General features: G+C 54.0%; 2 protein-coding genes and 1 non-coding gene across 8 annotated transcripts; 2 read left to right on the forward strand and 1 right to left on the reverse strand.

Moving 5' to 3' along the window:
• Positions 1–692: 692 nt before the first annotated feature.
• Positions 693–8,231, forward strand: FCER2 (Fc fragment of IgE receptor II). Of its 5 annotated transcripts, none has more exons than XM_029049860.2 (10): positions 694–839; positions 2,033–2,155; positions 2,750–2,809; positions 3,282–3,344; positions 4,599–4,661; positions 5,160–5,222; positions 5,678–5,767; positions 6,150–6,367; positions 6,621–6,727; positions 7,343–8,231. In XM_029049860.2, exons 1-10 carry the CDS (start codon positions 770–772, stop codon positions 7,479–7,481), a joined length of 996 nt encoding a protein of 331 aa, XP_028905693.1. In that variant the 5' UTR covers positions 694–769; the 3' UTR covers positions 7,482–8,231. The 5 variants fall into 5 exon arrangements, with proteins under 5 accessions (XP_039766325.1, XP_028905693.1, XP_028905694.1 ...); XM_029049861.2 differs by having other exon boundaries at positions 6,153–6,367; XM_029049862.2 differs by having other exon boundaries at positions 697–839; positions 6,216–6,367.
• A 5,523-nt stretch (positions 8,232–13,754) lies between these two features.
• On the reverse strand, positions 13,755–15,343 carry TRAPPC5 (trafficking protein particle complex subunit 5). Of its 2 annotated transcripts, none has more exons than XM_029049705.2 (2): positions 15,291–15,343; positions 13,755–14,528 (listed from the first exon to the last, which is right to left on the reverse strand). In XM_029049705.2, the coding sequence occupies exon 2, from the start codon at positions 14,514–14,516 to the stop codon at positions 13,950–13,952; it is 567 nt and encodes a 188-aa protein (XP_028905538.1). In that variant the 5' UTR covers positions 14,517–14,528; positions 15,291–15,343; the 3' UTR covers positions 13,755–13,949. The 2 variants fall into 2 exon arrangements, with proteins under 2 accessions (XP_028905538.1, XP_001516995.2); XM_001516945.5 differs by lacking the exon at positions 15,291–15,343 and adding an exon at positions 15,172–15,267.
• Positions 15,344–17,346: 2,003 nt separating this feature from the next.
• LOC114806799 lies at positions 17,347–17,474 on the forward strand. The gene has a single exon (XR_003754861.1). It is a non-coding gene; the product is annotated as a U6atac minor spliceosomal RNA (small nuclear RNA).
• The last annotated feature ends 251 nt before the right edge of the window (positions 17,475–17,725 follow it).

A 17,725-nucleotide genomic window follows, 5' to 3' on the forward strand; every position in this document is an offset into this window, starting at 1 on the left:
CCCAAGATCACACAGCAGACAAGTGGCGAAGCCGGGATTTAAAACCCATGACCTTCGACAATGCCAAGGTTTGTGGGGCTTGTGAGGCAGGGAGGATAGTTGTGTTCTCTAGAATGATGGGAAAGACAGTGGGAGCTGGCAGCGTCTGGGTGCTGGAATAATTGGGTGAGGGGGGGTGGGACAGGGCAGGTCATAGGATTTCTCCCAGGGCGCCATGAAGACTGGTCCCAGCGGGAAGGCAAATTCTCCCATTTCAGTCAGAAGTCCATAACTTCCCCAGAGCCTGATTTCATCCTGGCCCTGGTTTATGTGCATAGCTGGGTTGGGTGGGGGTCAATGGGCAGAGGCTAGTGGGAGAGCCAAGGGTGGTTTGTTTCTGGGCTGCGCATAGATTGGGCACGGTATCTCAGGAACACGGCCACACCCATGCACCCTGTGCTCAGCAGAAGAACCTTCCCCACCGCCCTGTCCAAATTCTGGTAACAAACGGATTGCTTGTCAGCTGAGTCACAGAGCAGTCTGAGGGGCAGGAGGGAGGCGGGGAGCAGGGGGATTCCTAGGAAAAACTGAAGCGGACGTTCACAAGGGCCTATGCTTCCAAGAAGTCACATGATCCCAGTCCTGAGATGGCGATTTTGGGGAGAGGAACAAAGCAGGCCCACAGGCCCCTCCTCTCCCAAGAACTGAGATCCCCACTTCTCCTCCCCTTCCCACGCCCGGCTCTTTCCCTTGACATAAAACCAGTCCAGACAGTGCTGGAGAAGTCTTGATGGAGCAGGAGGTGAAGTGGAATGGTTCAGAGCAGGTAGAAATTAATGACATGTCTCCCAGGAGCGAAGGTAGGAGGGAGTGGGATGGGGTGGGGTGGGGTTGGGTAGGGTGAGGTCAAGTGGGTTCCTCCCGCCCCGTCCCTACCTCTGGTGGACCCACTGATGACCGGGACTCCACCCACAGACTTCCTCTACGAGGGGCTCTTGGTATCTCAGGGGATCTTCAGAAACCGACTCTCCCATCCTCCAGGTGCCGGCTGCAGTGATTTCACTCTGCCGGCTCGGACGCTTCCTCGAGTCCTCTCGCGCTGTTCTGGGTTGAGGCCTGATGCTGGGGAGACCTCTCTCTCTCTGTGTCTCTCTTCCTGTCTCTTTGAGCCCCTGCTCAGCTCCCTCTCTCCCTCCATTCTGCATCTATAGTCGTTCATTCATTCAATAGTATCTATTGCGCGCTATGTGCAGAGCACTGTACTAAGCACTTGGAATGTACAATTCGGCCATAGATAGAGACAATCCCTGCCCAGTGACGGGCTCACAGTCTAAACCTCTCCACTGCCACTTCTGCATGACTCTGCTCTTTGGCCGCCTGCCATCCCTGTCCCTGGAGAAAGGGTGGAGTCAGGACAATGGAATGGGGGAATGGGGACAGATGTTTCAGAGCTGGGGGGGACAAAGGGGTCTACTCCAAGGTGGATGGGAGAGGTTAGGGTTGTTGGGGAGTGGGTGCTGATCAGTGATCTCCATTCCTCTCAACCACTGCCCCCCATCTTCAGTTCTCAACCATTTCTGAATTTGGGTCGTTCCCCACCCCCCACATGCAAAATGAAAGAGCCCCTAGTTTACCTCCCTTTCAGCACTGTAGAGCTTTGAAAGCCTGGGAAGGAAGGCGAGCAGGGGGGAGCCCACAAGGTAGAGTAAACGGCTGCTTCCCCACCCCAGACCATTGACAACTTTAGTTCCTGCTGGACACCCAGCGGGCTGGACAGAGGGATCGATGCAATGGCCTCTGGAAATTTCACTGGCTCTTCTGATCTCCCAGCACCAAATAATCTCTGTTCTCCTGCCCACTCCCCAGCTCTTGGAGGGACCATCCGTCCTCCTCCCCCTTTGGTCCAGGGGAAACTGAGGCCTGGGTGGGGCGGGGGTGTTCGGAGGGGAGGAGCCCAAGACGTGGGGATGGGAACCTCAAAATCTCACTTGCTTGGCCTAAGTCACTACCATTGCTCCCACCTTCCTAAATCTGTCCCCTTTGGCTCGTCCAGGATTCTCCAAGCTGCCCAGCATTGGCCAGCAGACCTGTGGGAAGGCCACAGTGCTGCTCTTTGTGGTTCTGTTGATTTCGGTGGTCTTATGGGCGAGTCTCCTCTTCCTGCTCCTGAGTAGAAGTAAGACTCCTGACCCTTTAGGGTGATGGCTGCCCACCACCCCAGGCACCATGGGGAATACGTTGGGAGAAGGGTAGGGGCCGGGGGAAGCTGGTCCGAGCATGGGACTGATGTGGTTGGAGGAAGTCTGGGAGGGAGGAACAGCTGAGACTGATCTAGCCTGTTGCTGCCTCATGGAACCACCCCCTCCCCCATCCTCAGCCCTAAGCTCATTCACCCCGGCCCCATCTCCCCCATGGTTCTCACCTTCCTGGCCCGCAAAATCCCCCTAGATTCTTGCCTTCCCAATCCCCTCATCCTCTCTGCCCCACTATCCCCAGTGTCAACTCCATGCTCAACTGCACAAATGGTCTGTGGACACCCCCATCTCCAGATCCAAACCCTCGTTCCCAATCTCAGGTCCCTGCCCCTCTTCTTGCCTGTCCTTTCCCTGACCCTTCCCTAGGGCCCACCCTTTGCACAGTTCGATTGAATTTTCCCTCCTCTCCCCATCAACCAGAGGGAGGAAGGGAGGGAGGTGTTCGGGGGAGGGGGGAGGAGTCCTCCTACAGTCCCACTGTGGGGGTGACCTTGGGTTCCTATCCCCTCCCTCAGCTGCAGAGATGTCACAGGACCTGCAGCAGCTGCAGGAGAAGGAAAGTCTGAGAAAGAACGGTATGTTAGGACTCCCGCACCCAGGCCACTCTCTGGCAACCCTCACCCCACCCTGATTTAGGGGCCCAAGGGCCTCACCAAAATCCCCCAACTGGACCCCATGTGGAACAGGACTCAAAGGTCCTAGATCCCTCCCAGATCCAACTTGGGCCCCAAAACGTGGTCTACTAGACCAGGGCTCACGATATCCTTGACTCCCCGGGGTGTGGCGTCCCAGAGGCCTCCTGGCCTGGGTCATCCTGCAAAGCCACACCCTCCTCAACCCCCACCGCCTCCACCACCACCTGGAGGCAGGTCTACTGTCAAAAATGTTGCCCAGGCCAGGAGAGGGAAGAGGTTTTAGGGGAAGACAAACAGACCTTCTCCTCCCCCCGTCATTCCTAAGTTCCAGTTTGGGGTTCCGGCCGGATGCTCTTAACCTAGAGGCTTCTCTCTTTCTCTCCCTCCATCCCCTCACCAACCCTACACCCAGACTCGGGTATCCTGAGCGTGTTGAAACAGCTCCAGGACCATCAGACTATGCTGAAGAATACTGGTAAGCCCCGTAGGAACTTGACTGGCATTTCCTAAGAACCTCCCAGAACCCACCTTGGGGCAGTGTGGCCTAGCGGAAAGACCCAGGCCTGAGAATCAGAGGACCTGAGTTCTCATCCCGGCTCTGCCGCTTGCCTGCCGGGTGACCTCGGGCAAGCCACTTCACTGGGCTTCAGCATCCTCATCTGAAAATAGGATTCGATTCCTGTTCTCCCTCCTCCTTAGACTGTGAGCTCCATGTGGGACAGAAACGGCACCCAACCTGATTAGAGTGTATAATGATAATGCTGGTATCTATTAAGCGCTCACTATGTGCCAAGCACTGTTCTAAGCCCTGGGGTAGATACAAGGTAATTAGGTTGTCCCACATGGGGCTCACAGTCTTCATCCCCATTTTACAGATGAGGGAACTGAGGCACAGAGAAGTTAAGTGATTTGCCCAAGGTCTCACAGCTGACAAGTGGCGGAGTCAGGATTAGAGCCCACGACCTCTGACTACCAAGCACACGCTCTTTCTGATAAGAGCATGTTTTCTTGTTTGACTCAAGAGTAAGGGCTTAACAAATACCACAATTATTTTATTATTTATTCCCTGGCTCTGGGGAAAGAACATGAAGGGTATGGAGCTCAGCGTCCAAGGAGGGGGACGTATGTGTGTGTATGTGTGAGTGTGTTGGGGAGGGGCAAGAGTAGAGATCACAGGATGATCAAGCCGCTCCTAGAGGTGGGGACTGAGCCAAATGTTGAGAGAGGGTCGGTTGAGGTCGGGATACTTCATAGAGGGGCTGAGCTGAAGGCTGGTGGTTAGACTCCCAAAAGCAGGGGCAGAACAAAGAGTCTGGGGTCGGAGCCAGAGCGGAAATGAGGAACCTAGCTGGGACAGTGGGGAAGGCATAAAATGCCATAGGAAGGACCTCCGAGAGGCCTGTTGGAAGGGGCTGAGCAATGAGCGTCCCACATGGATAACTTGGTAACAAACCACCCCCCAACTAAAGGTCTGCTCTTTCACTTGAGTGGATTCACTTTCACTTGAGTGGATTCACCAAAAATAAATATAAACCAGCACTGTCCCTTACTGGACAACTGGGGAATGACCAAGGGCCTGGACCTCCAGGAACAAGAAATAGCTAAGGGGATTGACAACCGGCCCAATCCGGCACCCCCAGGGGTGGAGGCAAGGCAGGTGACTGGCCTCTCCAGCGATCCTGCCCTGGCAGAAATACTGACTCCACGAATGGGACTGTGTCTCTTCCAGAGGAAGCCCTGCAGAAGGACTTGGAGATGGTGAAGTCCGAACAAGCGACTGCCAAATTCACTTGTGCGTATCAGAGCTCCAATAGGCCCTTCCCGGCCCTTCCATGGCAGGGCTCCCCGAGGACCACCCAGAGGGCAAGGGGGCATGGAGGACGGAGGGAGGGATTCTAGGAAGACTGGATCCCTCCAGGGGACAAACCCACTCTCACTGCCCAACCTGGAATCCACCAGCTGCAACCAAAAGGGTTCTTCTGTGCTCTGGCTGCCTCTTAGACAGGGAGCCCCGCATGGGACAGGGCCCGAGTCCCATCTCCCTTTCTTATTTCTACTCAGCACTTAGTACATAGTATGTGCTTAATAAATCCCATCATCATTTTTATTATTACTAATAACAGAGGCCCAGGGCCCCATGTGGATCAAGGGGTGGAACACCCTTGTGTTTAAGAAGCTCTCCCAGCCCCCCTTTGGCTTCCTGTCCACCCAGCCCCACTGACCCCATGGTCTCTAATGGGTCAAGATCACAGAAACAAATCCGTTCTCACTCTCCGCAACCCTCCCATAGCAACTCAGCTCTCCCGCTCATTGGAGAAATTCCGGGATGACCAGACCTCCCTAAAATCCCAGGGTAAGAATCGGAATGGATCTGGGGACGGGGGGAAAGAAGGAGGGTGGTTCCAGGGAGAGTCCCTCTTGGAGAGTGGGATCAACGGTGGGGTGGGAAACCATCAGAGACGTTCCCCCCGAAGGGCAATCCCAGAATCCCCTGGCTTGCTCCTGGGGAAGGGTGGGAAAAGAGGCCATCTTCCACTCCCACTTCACTTCCTCAGGGCCCAAGGTGAGGGGGAGAGAGGGGCGAGTGGGGGGGTGGGGAAGGGAGCGCTCCCTCCACCGAAGGCAGAGCACGGCTGGAGGGCCACTCCCTTTGCCCCTTTGTTCTGAACCTCTTCCTCCACTGCCCCCAAAGCAGCCACCCTTCAGTGACACCCACCCACTCTCCCTCTCTCCCTCAACTGGCTGCGGGATGAAGGTTGGGGCTGACGTGAGGGTGAGACATGAGCCGGACCCTCTCTGCCTTCTCAGTGTTGAATGAGAACAGCGCTGCTCAGCAGGAACGAGGCCAGATCCAAGGCCAGGTGGAGAGGCTGTGGATCGAGCTCCAGAGAATGAATGGTCAGATGGACCCCTTCCCCTTCCAAAGCACCCCATTCCTCAAACTCCTTTACTGGCTCCTTCTTGCTTTCCACAGATCACGCACCTTTCAGTCTAGCTCCCTTCCCAGTTCCCCAGCCCCCCACTGGATCCTGCCCCCATTCAGTCACTCCAACCTTGTCCCCTTCCCTAGCCAAGCTTTCTCTTTCTCCGCTCCACTCAGAGCCAGCTCTTACATGGGGACTAGACAGACCAAATCAGGCCCACCTGGCTTGGTGGGCTTCCCTGGGCAGGGTAGGGGATGAACCAGCTTGGCCCCTGCCTCGTTAGTAAAGTCACCGGGACGGCACTCGCCTTGGGTTTCCAAAGGTGTAGAAGAATAATCTGCTTCAACTCTTCCCAGTAGGAGGGTGGCCACTCCCACAGATCTGGACCCCATCTCCCGGGCCTGAACTCTCTCACCCCCCAGGGTCCTCCTGCTTGAAATGCCCAGATAACTGGCAGCTGTTTCAGAAGAACTGCTATTACTTTGGGGAGGAAATCAAGACCTGGATCCAAGCCAAGTCCGCTTGCCTTGCCCAGCTGGGGCACCTGGTCATCATCCACAGCAAGGAAGAACAGGTGCGATGCATGGGGAAAGACTTTGGACTCGGACCCCCTGGCTGAAGGGACCAACCCTGGGGTGACCCGCTCCCTTCTCCTGGAAGTCCTCCAAGAAGAGGGCAGGGGCGGCGCTGGGACAAAACGAGGCCCCAGGCAGAGATGGGCTTGGCTTCCCGGGGAAGACAGGACTGAGACCGGGGAATGCCCTAAGGTCCGACCTAGCACTTGAACCTCCAGGCGATGCTGCCTTTCAATTTTCCCCATCTCTTAGGCATTTTTGACAAAAAAGGCCACCAAAAAGGGCTACTGGATTGGGCTTCGAAACTCAGCCTTGGAGGAACAACTTCTCTGGGTCGACGGCTCTTCGTTAGACTACACGTGAGTCCCTGCATGGGTCCCGAGGAAGTCACTCGAGCTGGGGATGGTTCAGAATGGAGGGAAGAGGAGGCTGGTCCAGGGAGGAAGAGGGGCCAAGTTGGCAGGAAAGGGCAGATCGGACCTCGAGGGGCTTTGGGAGCGTAGGACTGGAGTCGCAAAGTGGGGGAAGCAAGGCTTAAAAGGTATGGTGGAGAGCGAGGAACTGACCAAGGAAGTCCAAGTTAACATTGATTGCGGTATCTGTGAAACGCTTACCCTGTGCCGAGCACTGCACTAAGCACCGGGATAGAGATGAGACCATCAGTCAGACACAGTCCCTGTCCCACATGGGGCTCTTAGTGTAAGGGGGAAGGGAGGACAGGAATTGAACCCCCAGTTTCCGGATGAGGAAACTGAAGCCCAAAGAAGTGAAGAGACTTGCTCAAAGTCAAACAGCAAGCAAGTGGCAGATCCGGGATCAGAATGTGGGTCGCCTGCCTCTTTCTGCTAGGCCAAACTGCTTCTCACTGTGGTTCTTGGGAGAGGGGAAGAGGGCAGGAAGCTGAGGGAAAGGGCCTCCGGGGATGATCCCTAACTGAACGGAGGAACTGGGCCTGGTTTTTCTGCCTCCTCCAGCAACTGGAATTTGGGAGAGCCAAACAACCAGGGCCAGGGAGAGGACTGTGTAATGATGCGGAGCAACGGCAAGTGGAATGACGCCACATGCCGGGGAGGGCAGGAGGGCTGGATCTGCGAGAAGCTGGCCATCTGCTGACCGGCGGGCCTGCCGGAGGCCAGAGGCCTGGCACCACGACCGGAGCCTGACCCCGTTCCGCTCCACCCTCCTCAGACAGTTAGGATGGTCCTGTCAGGAGAAACTTCCTGCACGGGGGCAGCTCCAACCCGGGGTCGAGAGCCCTGCTTCCATTCCAAGAGACTGGAGAGCAATCTCCTCTGGCTCCCCGGGAACTACAGCTCTCTTCCGCAACCTCTTCTCCCTCTTCATCCCCAAACTTCCCTCCCTGCCCAGAGCCGGGAGCTGAGTCTTTCCTCCCAGCTGGAGCTCTCTGCATGAATGGACTTGACAGGAACTCCAAACTCTCTGAGTCCATGCCTGCAGGAGGGCAGCAAGGGGAGCACAGGGTCCACACAGTCCCCTACCCTCCCTGCCCCCACCGCCTTGGGTCACAAGTCTCCTTCTCGCCCAAAGATTGGGTACCAAGGGCGGGCGGGGGACGGGGGACTTCCTGGGTCATGCAGGTCCTGCTCTAGGAGCCAAGTGCCCCAACTCTGAGCTCCATTTGCCTAGGGCCTCCCAGGGGGCTCTTGCAGAACCAGGATCTGAGCGGCTCAGATCTCAGGAGCGAAGGGTTCTCCCATGCTTTCTGGGAAGTTCTCCTCGGGGATGAGACTCTCTGTGGGAAGCTGAGGTGTGGCCTCATCAATGACTGGGTCACCTTTCTGCCTTTTCATTGTACAAGAAGTGGTTATAAGCAAAATAAAGACTAGCTTACCTGCCGCTGGACCGCAGTTTGGGTTTTTGGACCGGCTTGACCCCCCGTCAATCACTGGACTGAGAACTTGGGAAAGTACGATACAATAGTTTGGTAGACATGATCCCTACCTTCGAAAAGCTTAGAGTCTAGCAGGGGAGATGGACATTGGAAAAACTGGAAATGGATAAACACTTGAGAGATCAAAATACAAATCCAGGCACCTTGTCTGCCCTTCATCGTCCTCTGGGGTGGTCAATCAATCAATCGTATTAGTCCAAACGCTGTACTAAGTGCTTGGGAGAGTACAACGCAACAGAGTTGGTAGTCACGTTCTCTGGCCACAACAAGCTCATAATCTAGAGGTCAAAGCTTGACCCACTCTCAATTGGCCCCAGCACAAGCCAGGGAGCTGGAGGAGCTGAGGACTAGGCACACCTCATCTAACAAGTGGGAAAATTGAGGCGCGGAGACCTCAGGTTATTCAGGGCTGACAGGTGAGGCCACCCCAAGCCCCCTTTTTCACCACCCGTCTCCAAACCCAAGGCTACCCCAGTCACCGGCTTCCAAAACAGTGGAATCGAAGAAGAGCCCTGAAGCCTTATCCCTCTCCCCTCACCCCCCCAACTCTGTCTTTTCCCCTGGCTTGGGCCAAACCCAGCCACAAACAAGGTGCTAGATGAATTTCCAGGAATTCTTCTCATTCAGCTGTGAGACCTACCGAGCCACGCGGGAGGCGAGTCGCAGTGGTTCGCTCTCAATAATAACACAATCTCCGGTTTCTCTGAGCTTGTTGAAAGAAAAGAACACAGGCCCATCTCCTTCCCCACTCCCGTGATTAAACTGTAGCAGGGATAGGTTTTGCGGATGAAGAAACTGAGGCCCAGGATAAGCCTGGTAGCTTGCTCAAGGCCTCTCAGCAGCCCGACAAAAGTATGACAAAAGTTCCTGGGGCGTTCTTTTTAGTAATGAGCAGAGACGAGCCTAAGAAACTCCAATTAAAAATAGACCAGGAACCCAGGGGTTTGTCTTATGCCATCAAGTCATTTCTGACCCATAGCGACACCATGGACACGTCTCTCCCAGAGCTCCCCGCTCTCCATCTGCAATTGTTCTGGTAGTGTATCCAGAGTTTTCTTGGTAAAAATACGGGAGTGGTTTACCATTGCCTCCCTCCGCACAGTGAACTCGAGTCTCCGCCCTCGACTCTCTCCCGGGGCCGCTGCTGCCCAGCACCACCTTCCCAATATCGCCAAGATTCGCCCTTTCCTCTCCATCCAAACTGCTACTGTACTGGTACAAGCTCTCATAATATCCCGACTGGATTACTGTGTCAGCCTCCTCTCGGATCTCCCTTCCTCCTGTCTCTCCTCACTCCAGTCTATTCTTCATTCCGCTGCCCGGATCATCTTCCTACAGAAACGCTCTGGGCATGTCACTCCCCGCCTCAAAAACCTCCAGTGGTTGCCTATCAACTTTTGCATGTAACAAAAACTCCTCACTCTTGGCTTCAAAGCTATCACCTTGCCCCCTACCTCACCTCCCTTCTCTTTTCTACTGCCCACCCCATACACTCCTCTCCTCTGCCGCTCACCTCCTCACTGTCCCCCATTTGCGCCTATCCCGCCATCGACCCCTGGCCCATGTCCTGTCGCTGTCCTGGAATGCCCTCCCTCCTCACGTCCACCAAACTCTCTTCCCCTCTTCAAAGCCCTGAGAGCTCACCTCCTCCAGGAGGCCTTCGCAGACTGAGCCTTCCCTTTCCCTCTGTTCCCCCCCTTCCCCTCCCCTCAGCACTGTGCTCATTTGTATATATTACCCTATTTATTTTAAGGTGTATATCTCCTTGATTCTATTTATCTTGATGATGTTGTTTTTGTTTTGTTCTGCTTTGCTTTGCTGTCTGTCTCCCCCGTTTAGACTGTGAGCCCATCATCGGGCAAGGATTGTCTCTATCTGTTGCTGAATTGTAATTTCCAAGCACTTAGTGCAGTGCTCTGCACATAGTAAGCGCTCAATAAATACTATTGAATGAATGAATGAGGTGAGTTTTGACTCTTAGCAGATTGCCTTCCACTCACTAGCCACTGGCCAAGCTAGGAATGGACTGGATCTGCCTCTGTAGCCGAGACTGGTAGAGTACTGGAAACTCTCCAGGTGCGACCCTGAGAGGGGAACCCAGGAGCACCTACGGAAAAATACTATAATAGCCCCCAAGTCCACTCTGGCTCCGGAGTCCTGGTCTTGACCCTCCACTCCCTTCACAACTAAAACCCGCCAACACAAACGAATCTCCGAGCCAGGAGGCAAACTACCCCCTACCCCCTCCAGCCCTCACTTCCCCTATTCCCTCTCCCTCTGCATTGTCCTTGCATTTGGATCTGTACCCTTTATTCGCCCCACTCTCAGCCTCAAGGCACTTTTGTACATATCCATCATGTCTGTCCCCCCATCTAGAGTGTAAGCCCCTTGTAGACAGGGATACCTACCGACTGCTATACTGAACTCTCCAAGTGCTTAGTACAGGTGCTCTATACACAGTAAGTGCTCAATAAATACCACTCATTGTTTGATTCAAGACTAGGAAAATGAAAGTGCAAAGCTACCACAGACACTGATAGAAGAGCTATCACAGAGAAAGAGAAAGAAACACACCCTCCAGGGTACATCTCAAAATCATTCCAGCTTTTTATTTCGGCTCAAGAGCTGCACAGATGGACACAACATTTTGTTCCTTGATGTTCCCCTGAGCATTTTGCTTCTGGGATCTTACGCAGGAAGAAAAGGAACAAAAGGGCTGGGGGGAGGAGGGGAAGAGGAAGAGGGAGAGAGAGAGAGAGAGAGAGAGGGAGGGAGGGAGGAAGGAAGGAGGAGGGGGAGAGGGAGGAGACAGAGAGAGAGTTGGTTCCATTCAGGGGGAGTTGAGTAAAACACCGAAGAGCAGGAGGGGGGTGGGGTGGGGGGGAGAAGAGTTTTCAAGTAATTCTTGGGAACACTCAAGGAGGCAGAATCCAATGAATCCCGCCAAGAGCCAATGTACCTCATCAACATCAGCCGGGGTGTTTGGTCTTTTTTTAACCGAGACGGGAGGAAAGTGAGAAAAAAATCCAGATCTCCAGGAACACTTGGGTTTTCATGACGTACAGCTTGTTCTCTGGCCTCTTTTCAATATCCTTGGAGATTTTATTCTCCACAAGTGAGAAATGATCGAGACTAATTACACCTTCCATTTCTCAAGTACCTTTCATCCCAGTCCCTGAACCCCTAATAGCCAGATCCTGACTCATCCTCACTACTTAGAGAGCTGGACGGGGATTCTTTGACTGTGGGGGAAGACAGACTGGGCCACAGTTCTCCGAGTGAGTCTGGACACGTCAGAGTGGGGAACGGAACCCGGGGGATGGCTGCCCAAGGTCACAAAGGCCACGACCAATCCTTCCCCCCGCCACTCCCACCCCGCACAAAACCGACGCTCCACCCAACTGGCTTCCGGGCTCTCTTCCCCACATCCCCCAGCTTCCGGAGGCAGCGTGGCCTGGTGCAAGGAGCACGTGGCCGGCTTACTTTGCATCTAGTCAACCTTTGGCACACAGTAGGTTTTTAATCAATACCGTAATTATGCTATCTCAGCTCTTCACCCGGCTCACTCTCTTTGCTCCTGTCAGGCTTAATTTTAAAATTGTTAGTCGACTCCCTTCTCCCCAGGTTCCCCTCAGCCCCGCCCACCGTGTTCCGTCATCTACGAAGCCACTTTTCCTCCTGTATATAGATTATTTGGGGGCCCATCTCTTCTCTCCCCCTCACCCCCGCCCCATCCCCTCGCTAGATTGTAAACTCCTTCTAACCTCCTCCATCGAACTTCCCCCAGTTAACTCCCAAACCCCAAGTTATGTCCCATCGGCCACCTCTACCCCTTCCAGATAGCAGTAGTGATAGTAATAGTACTTATTGAGTGTCTACTCGATACCAGGCACTGTACCAAATGGTGGAGAGATCTGACGGCAGCACAAGACACATCCCCTGCCCACAAGGAGCTTCCACCCCAATAGGCTGTGTATATATTCATAGCCTGCTCTATTTCTTGATGTCCTTCCTCAGCACTTACGTATCTATGGATAAGCATGTGCACAGTCCATTACTTATTCCAATTAGCCAATCTCTTCATATTTTAGCTCCGTCTCTCCCCCTGTGCTTAGAGTGGAAGGTCCACGAGGACAGGGAACATGTCCTATGCTTCTGCTGGACTTTCCCAAGGGCTTTATACACTGTATTGCCCCCAGCGGGGGTCCCGTAAATACCCAGTCCAAGTCTAGGGTAAAGAGCCCAGGAGTCCCACCACCCAGTCAGGGGGTGGGTAACACACCCCGAACCCTACTAAAAAGAGGGTGGAAACTCTTAGACGAATGCTGTAATGATGTATCCACATCCTTACCGACCTGTGAGGCTCCCTTGGGATGGACGAAAGAAGGAAGAGGCAGGAGGTGGGAAGGAATGGAAAGCTGTGGAATAGATCAACCATTCTGAGTGGCAAAATAATAATGATGATGGCATTTGTTAAGCGCTTACTATGTGCCAAGCACTGTCCTAAGCACTGGTAGATACAGGGTAATCAGGTTGTCCCACAGGGGGCTCACGCTTTTAATCCCCATTTTACAGCTGAGGTAACTGAGGCACAGAGAAGTTAAGTGACTTGCCCAAGGTCACACAGACAAGTGGCGGATCCAGGATTAGAACCCAGGACCTTCTGACTCCCAGCCCGGGCTCTTTCCGCTAAGCCACGCTGCTTCTCTAAGCTCCCCTTCCCAATGAAAGGGGCACCACTGAACCCCCAGGGACTTGATGGGGTGACCTACAAACAGAAGGGAACATAGACTGTAGGCTTCCCATCTAGACTGCAGGTTCCTTGTGGGCAGGGAACATGTCTACCAACTCTGTTGCACTGTCCTCTCCCGAGGGCTTAGAACAGCGCTCTGCACACAGCAAGCGCTCAATAAATACCACTGATTTGACTGATCGATTTTTCACCTCAACACAACTAGCGTCAAACAGCACTGGAAAACACCAGCCACCTCCTACCCTACACCCTAGTAAAGTGCAGCAGATTTCTTTTCAGCTCGGGCTAACGACCGGTCATCCACCACAGGATGCTCGATTAACTGCTTGGTACAGTGCTCTGCACACAGTAAGCGCTCAATAAATACCACCGATTGATTTCCAAGACCCGGCTCGCTGACATTCTGACATCCCACCGACTCAGGGAGGACGGGTTGAGAGGTACACGGGTCCATGAGATTCCACAGTGTCCCGTCTGGTTCCGAAGGGAATGTCTTGGGAACGGGGTGTAAATCAATGGGTGGAGCAGACGCAGTGGAATTCAAACATGCTGACTAGATAGGGCACCGTCCACAGGGATTAGGGGCGACACAGCCTTCAGAAAACGACGTCCCTACGCAACTGGAAAAACGAGGCCCGCCGACAAGAACCGGTAGCAGTCACCCAGGATCGACCAAAAGGCCATTCGACGAACCACAGAATGTAAGCTCACCACTCACCAGATCTGTGCTGGCCCCAGGGGGCCTCTTTTTCAACTGAGACAGAAAAACAGTATGCAAAACTGAATTAGGGAATCACGCAACATTCATTTTTACCTATATATATATATATATATATATATATACGTGCGCATGTATGCAATATGTTTAAGCTACACCGAAGAAACACGTACACCAGAGGGAACGTTAGACTCCACCTCAACGCCCATCCAGGGCTTTGTCCCGGGCAATGACGGCCTCATCGAATTTGATCATGAGGGTGGTGCCCTTGTGCCAGTGGGCGGTGACCTTGGCGGGAAAGCCGCTGTAGGTCAGGATGGCCTCCACTATGCCCGCGGTGAAGCTGGCGCAGTTGAGGGTGCTGTTCTCCTTGGGCACAGAGATGTAGGTGTTGATCAGGGGTTCCTTCTCGATGATGTAGTAAGTCTTGTCGTCGTCGTTGGCCTGCTCCAGCTTGTCTGCCTCCTTGCCGAAAAGCGACTTCCACACAGTGACCTTGATGAAGAGCAGCACGTTGATGACCTTGGTCTCCCGTTTGCCATTCTTCTCTCGCATCACCAAGACATCCAGGATGCGGGCCCCCACCTGCTGGCCCAGCTCCGACAGCTTGCTCTGCAGCTCGGAAACGGAGTAGACGCGGTTCTGGCAGTACTGGACGATCTCTGAGAAGAGGAGTGTGAAGGCGCCCAAGCTCACTTCTGTCTTGGGCCGGGTCAGCGAGCGCTCCAAGATGGCTGACTTTCCCCGAGTGAACCGTGCATCCATGGTGCCTGGGAACTGAAGGCAGAACCAAGAAGTGTGTAGGGGTGGGGAGGGGGGAAGGTTGAGAGACAGAATCCCTGGCTGGAGGAGGGGGCACAGGCTAGGCTTCCTGCGAAAAGGGATGTACCTTAGGGGTCACCCTATTCACTGAAGGAGGTCGCCCTGGTGTTCACCCAGAAGCAGCATAGCTCAGTGGAAAGAGCCCGGGCTTGGGAGTCAGGGGTCATGGGTTCGAATCCCGGCTCTGCCACTTGGCAACTGTGTGACTGTGGGCAAGTCACTTCACTTCTCGGTGCCTCTGTGACCTCATCTGGAAAATGGGGATGAAGACTGTGAGCCCCACGTGGGACCACCGGATGACCCTGTATCTCCCCCAGCGCTTAGAACAGTGCTCTGCACATAATAAGCGCTTAACAAATACCAACATTATTATTATTCCCCCAACCCTCTCGCCACCCGGCCTTGACCCTCCTCCCGGTAGGGGTTGGAAGGTCGCTGGCAAGCGAATAACTGGTTGAGGGGGGGAGGGTTTGGAGCGGGAGGGGCTTGGCTTCTTGATTCTGGGGTGGGATGAGAATCCAGGCTTCCCGCCCCCCGCCCCGGGGCCCAGATTCCCGTCGGCGGAAAGGGCGGGGGCTCGGGATTTGCGTCTCCTCACCACCCGAAGAGGCAACCGGGTCCGGAGGAGCGGGGCGGGCGAAAAGAAAGGGGAGGCGTCCCCAAAATGGGGTTTCCGGTACCGGGGAGGAGGGACGGAAGGAGGGAGAGGTCGCTCACCGAGCGTTGCTACCACCGCCGCCACCCCCGCCGCTCCCACTCGCTTTACGGCTGCTGCAAAAGGCCGCGAAAACGCGGCCCGCGCCAGTGGGGCGGAGGTGCGCAGGCGCGGGGGCCGCACCCCGCGACGATGGTGGTTCAATAGTATTTATTGAGCGCTTACTATGTGCAGAGCACTGGACTAAGCGCTTGGAATGGACAAATTCGGTAACAGATAGAGACAGTCCCTGCCCGTTGACGGGCTCACAGTCTAATCGGGGGAGACAGACGGACAAAAACAAAACAACTTAATCGCAATAAATAGAATCAAGGGGATGTAGACCTCATTAAGAAAATAATAGGGTAATAAAAATCTATACAAATGAGCACAGTGTTGAGGGGAGGGGAAGGGAGGGGGGCGGAGCAGAGGGAAAGGGGGCTTAGCTGAGGGGAGGGGAAGGGGGGCTCAGTCTGGGCAGGCCTCTTGGAGGAGGTGAGATGATGATGGCATTTGTTAAGCGCTTACTATGTGCCAAACACTGTTCTAAGTGCTGGGGAGGATACAAGGTCATCAGGTGGTCCCACGTGGGGCTCCCAGTCTTCATCCCCATTTTCCAGATGGGGTAACTGAGACCCAGAGAAGTGAAGTGCCTTGCCCAAAGTCACACAGCTGACAGGTGGCTGGGCCGGGGTTGAAACCCATGGCCTCTGACTCCCAAGCCCGGGCTCTTGCCACTGAGCCACGCTGGTGGGAAGCAAGAAGCCTTGCACCAACGGGGTGGCGGGAGATCTCAATGGAGAGGAGGGGGTCAGACACCAGAACTGGGGACGATGATAATTGTCTTTATTAAGCGCTTTCTATGTGCCAAGCGCTGTTCTAAGCGCTGGGGTGGATACAAGCTAATCAGCTTGAACACAGCCCCTGCCCCACTTTGGGCTCACAGCCTTAATCCCGTATTTTACAGATGAGGTCACTGAGGCACAGAGGAAGTGAAATGACTTGCCCAAGGTCACACAGCAGACACGTGGCGGAGGCGGAGTTAGAACTCAGGTCCTCCGACTCCCAGGCTCGGGCTCTATTCGCTAAACCACATTGTTTCTGCGATGAGAAGCAGCGTGGCTCAGTGAAAAGAGCCTGGGCTTGGGAGTCAGAGGTTGTGGGTTCTAATCCCAGCTCTGCCACTTGCCAGCTGTGTGACTTTGGGCAAGTCACTTAACTTCTCTGTGTCTCCGTTACCTAATCTGTTAAATGGGGATTAAAACTGTGAGCCCCACGTGGGACAACCTGATCACCTTGTATCCCCCAGTGCTTAGAAGAGTGCTTTGCATATAGTAAGCACTTAAATGCCACCATTTTTATTATTTTTTTTTTTAGGCTGAGGGACAAGTTATAATAACTGTGGTGTTTGTTAAGCTCTTACTACGTGTCAAGTGCTGTACTAAGCACTGGGATATATACAACACAATCAGATCCCACATGGAGCTCACAGTGTAAGTAGGAGAAAGAAGAGCTAGTGAGTCCCCCACTTTGCCCAGATGAGGGAACTGAGGCACAGAGAAGTGAAGTGACTTGCCCAGGGTCACACAACAGATAAGTGGCAGAGTCAGGATTAGAATCCAGGTCTGTGGTCTTTCCATTAGGTGGCCTAGTGGATAGAGCCTGGGCCTGGGAGTCAGAAGGACCTGAGTTCTAATCCCAACTCTGCCACTCATCTGCTGTGTGACCCTGGGCAAGTCACTTCACTTCTCTGGCCCTCAGTTACCTCATCTGTAAAATGGGGATCAAGACTGAGCCCCATGTGGAACAGGGACTGTATCCAATCCAATTTGCTTGTATCCAGCCCAGCGCTTAGTACAGTGCCTGGCACATAGTAAGCACTTAATAAATACCACAATTATCATTATTAATAATAATAAAATACGGGGGACTGGTGAACTTGTCGACTTCCTCTACTCGGGTACCCCTTGCCGCTTCAACGCCATCTGCATGGACAACAGAATCCCACCTCTCTGGGTCGGATCCCTTTGCCGATGACCCCCGGCACCCCTCAGAGGGAAAAACGAGAGGGGAATAACTGTACTGTGTGAAAGGAGAGAAGATTAGCACTCCCCTTGAGAAGGAAGGAAGAGGTTCCAGTGGCCTTTACAACATACATAGAGTTAAGGCATGGCCACCTATTTCGTGGCATCTAACAAAGTTTTTTCCCCCAATTAGACTGTAAGCCCATCAATGGGCAGGGATTGTCTCTATCTGTTGCCGAATTGTACACTCCAAGCGCTTAGTACAGTGCTCTGCACATAGTAAGCGCTCAATAAATACTATTGAATGAATGGAGGCCCCGGGCGTGACCTGCCAACACAAAGAGACTCCCGTTTGGAGGCCTCGTGAGACCTTAGTGATTCAGGGGCCCCGGGGCCGGAGGAGACTTGAGTGGGGAGAACCTGGGACTGCTTCA

This window comes from Ornithorhynchus anatinus, chromosome X1 (genome assembly GCF_004115215.2).
Source record: "Ornithorhynchus anatinus isolate Pmale09 chromosome X1, mOrnAna1.pri.v4, whole genome shotgun sequence".
In the NCBI taxonomy this organism is placed as follows: Eukaryota; Metazoa; Chordata; class Mammalia; order Monotremata; family Ornithorhynchidae; genus Ornithorhynchus; species Ornithorhynchus anatinus.

Coding starts and splice junctions, on each gene's coding strand:
- FCER2 (XM_029049860.2), top strand. CDS start 770: ATGGAGCAGGAGGTGAAGTGGAATGGTTCAGAGCAGGTAGAAATTAAT. Junction 2,156..2,749: donor CTTCCTGCTCCTGAGTAGAA/GTAAGACTCCTG, acceptor CCCCTCCCTCAG/CTGCAGAGATGTCACAGGAC. Junction 2,810..3,281: donor GGAAAGTCTGAGAAAGAACG/GTATGTTAGGAC, acceptor CCCTACACCCAG/ACTCGGGTATCCTGAGCGTG.
- TRAPPC5 (XM_029049705.2), bottom strand. CDS start 14,516: ATGGATGCACGGTTCACTCGGGGAAAGTCAGCCATCTTGGAGCGCTCG.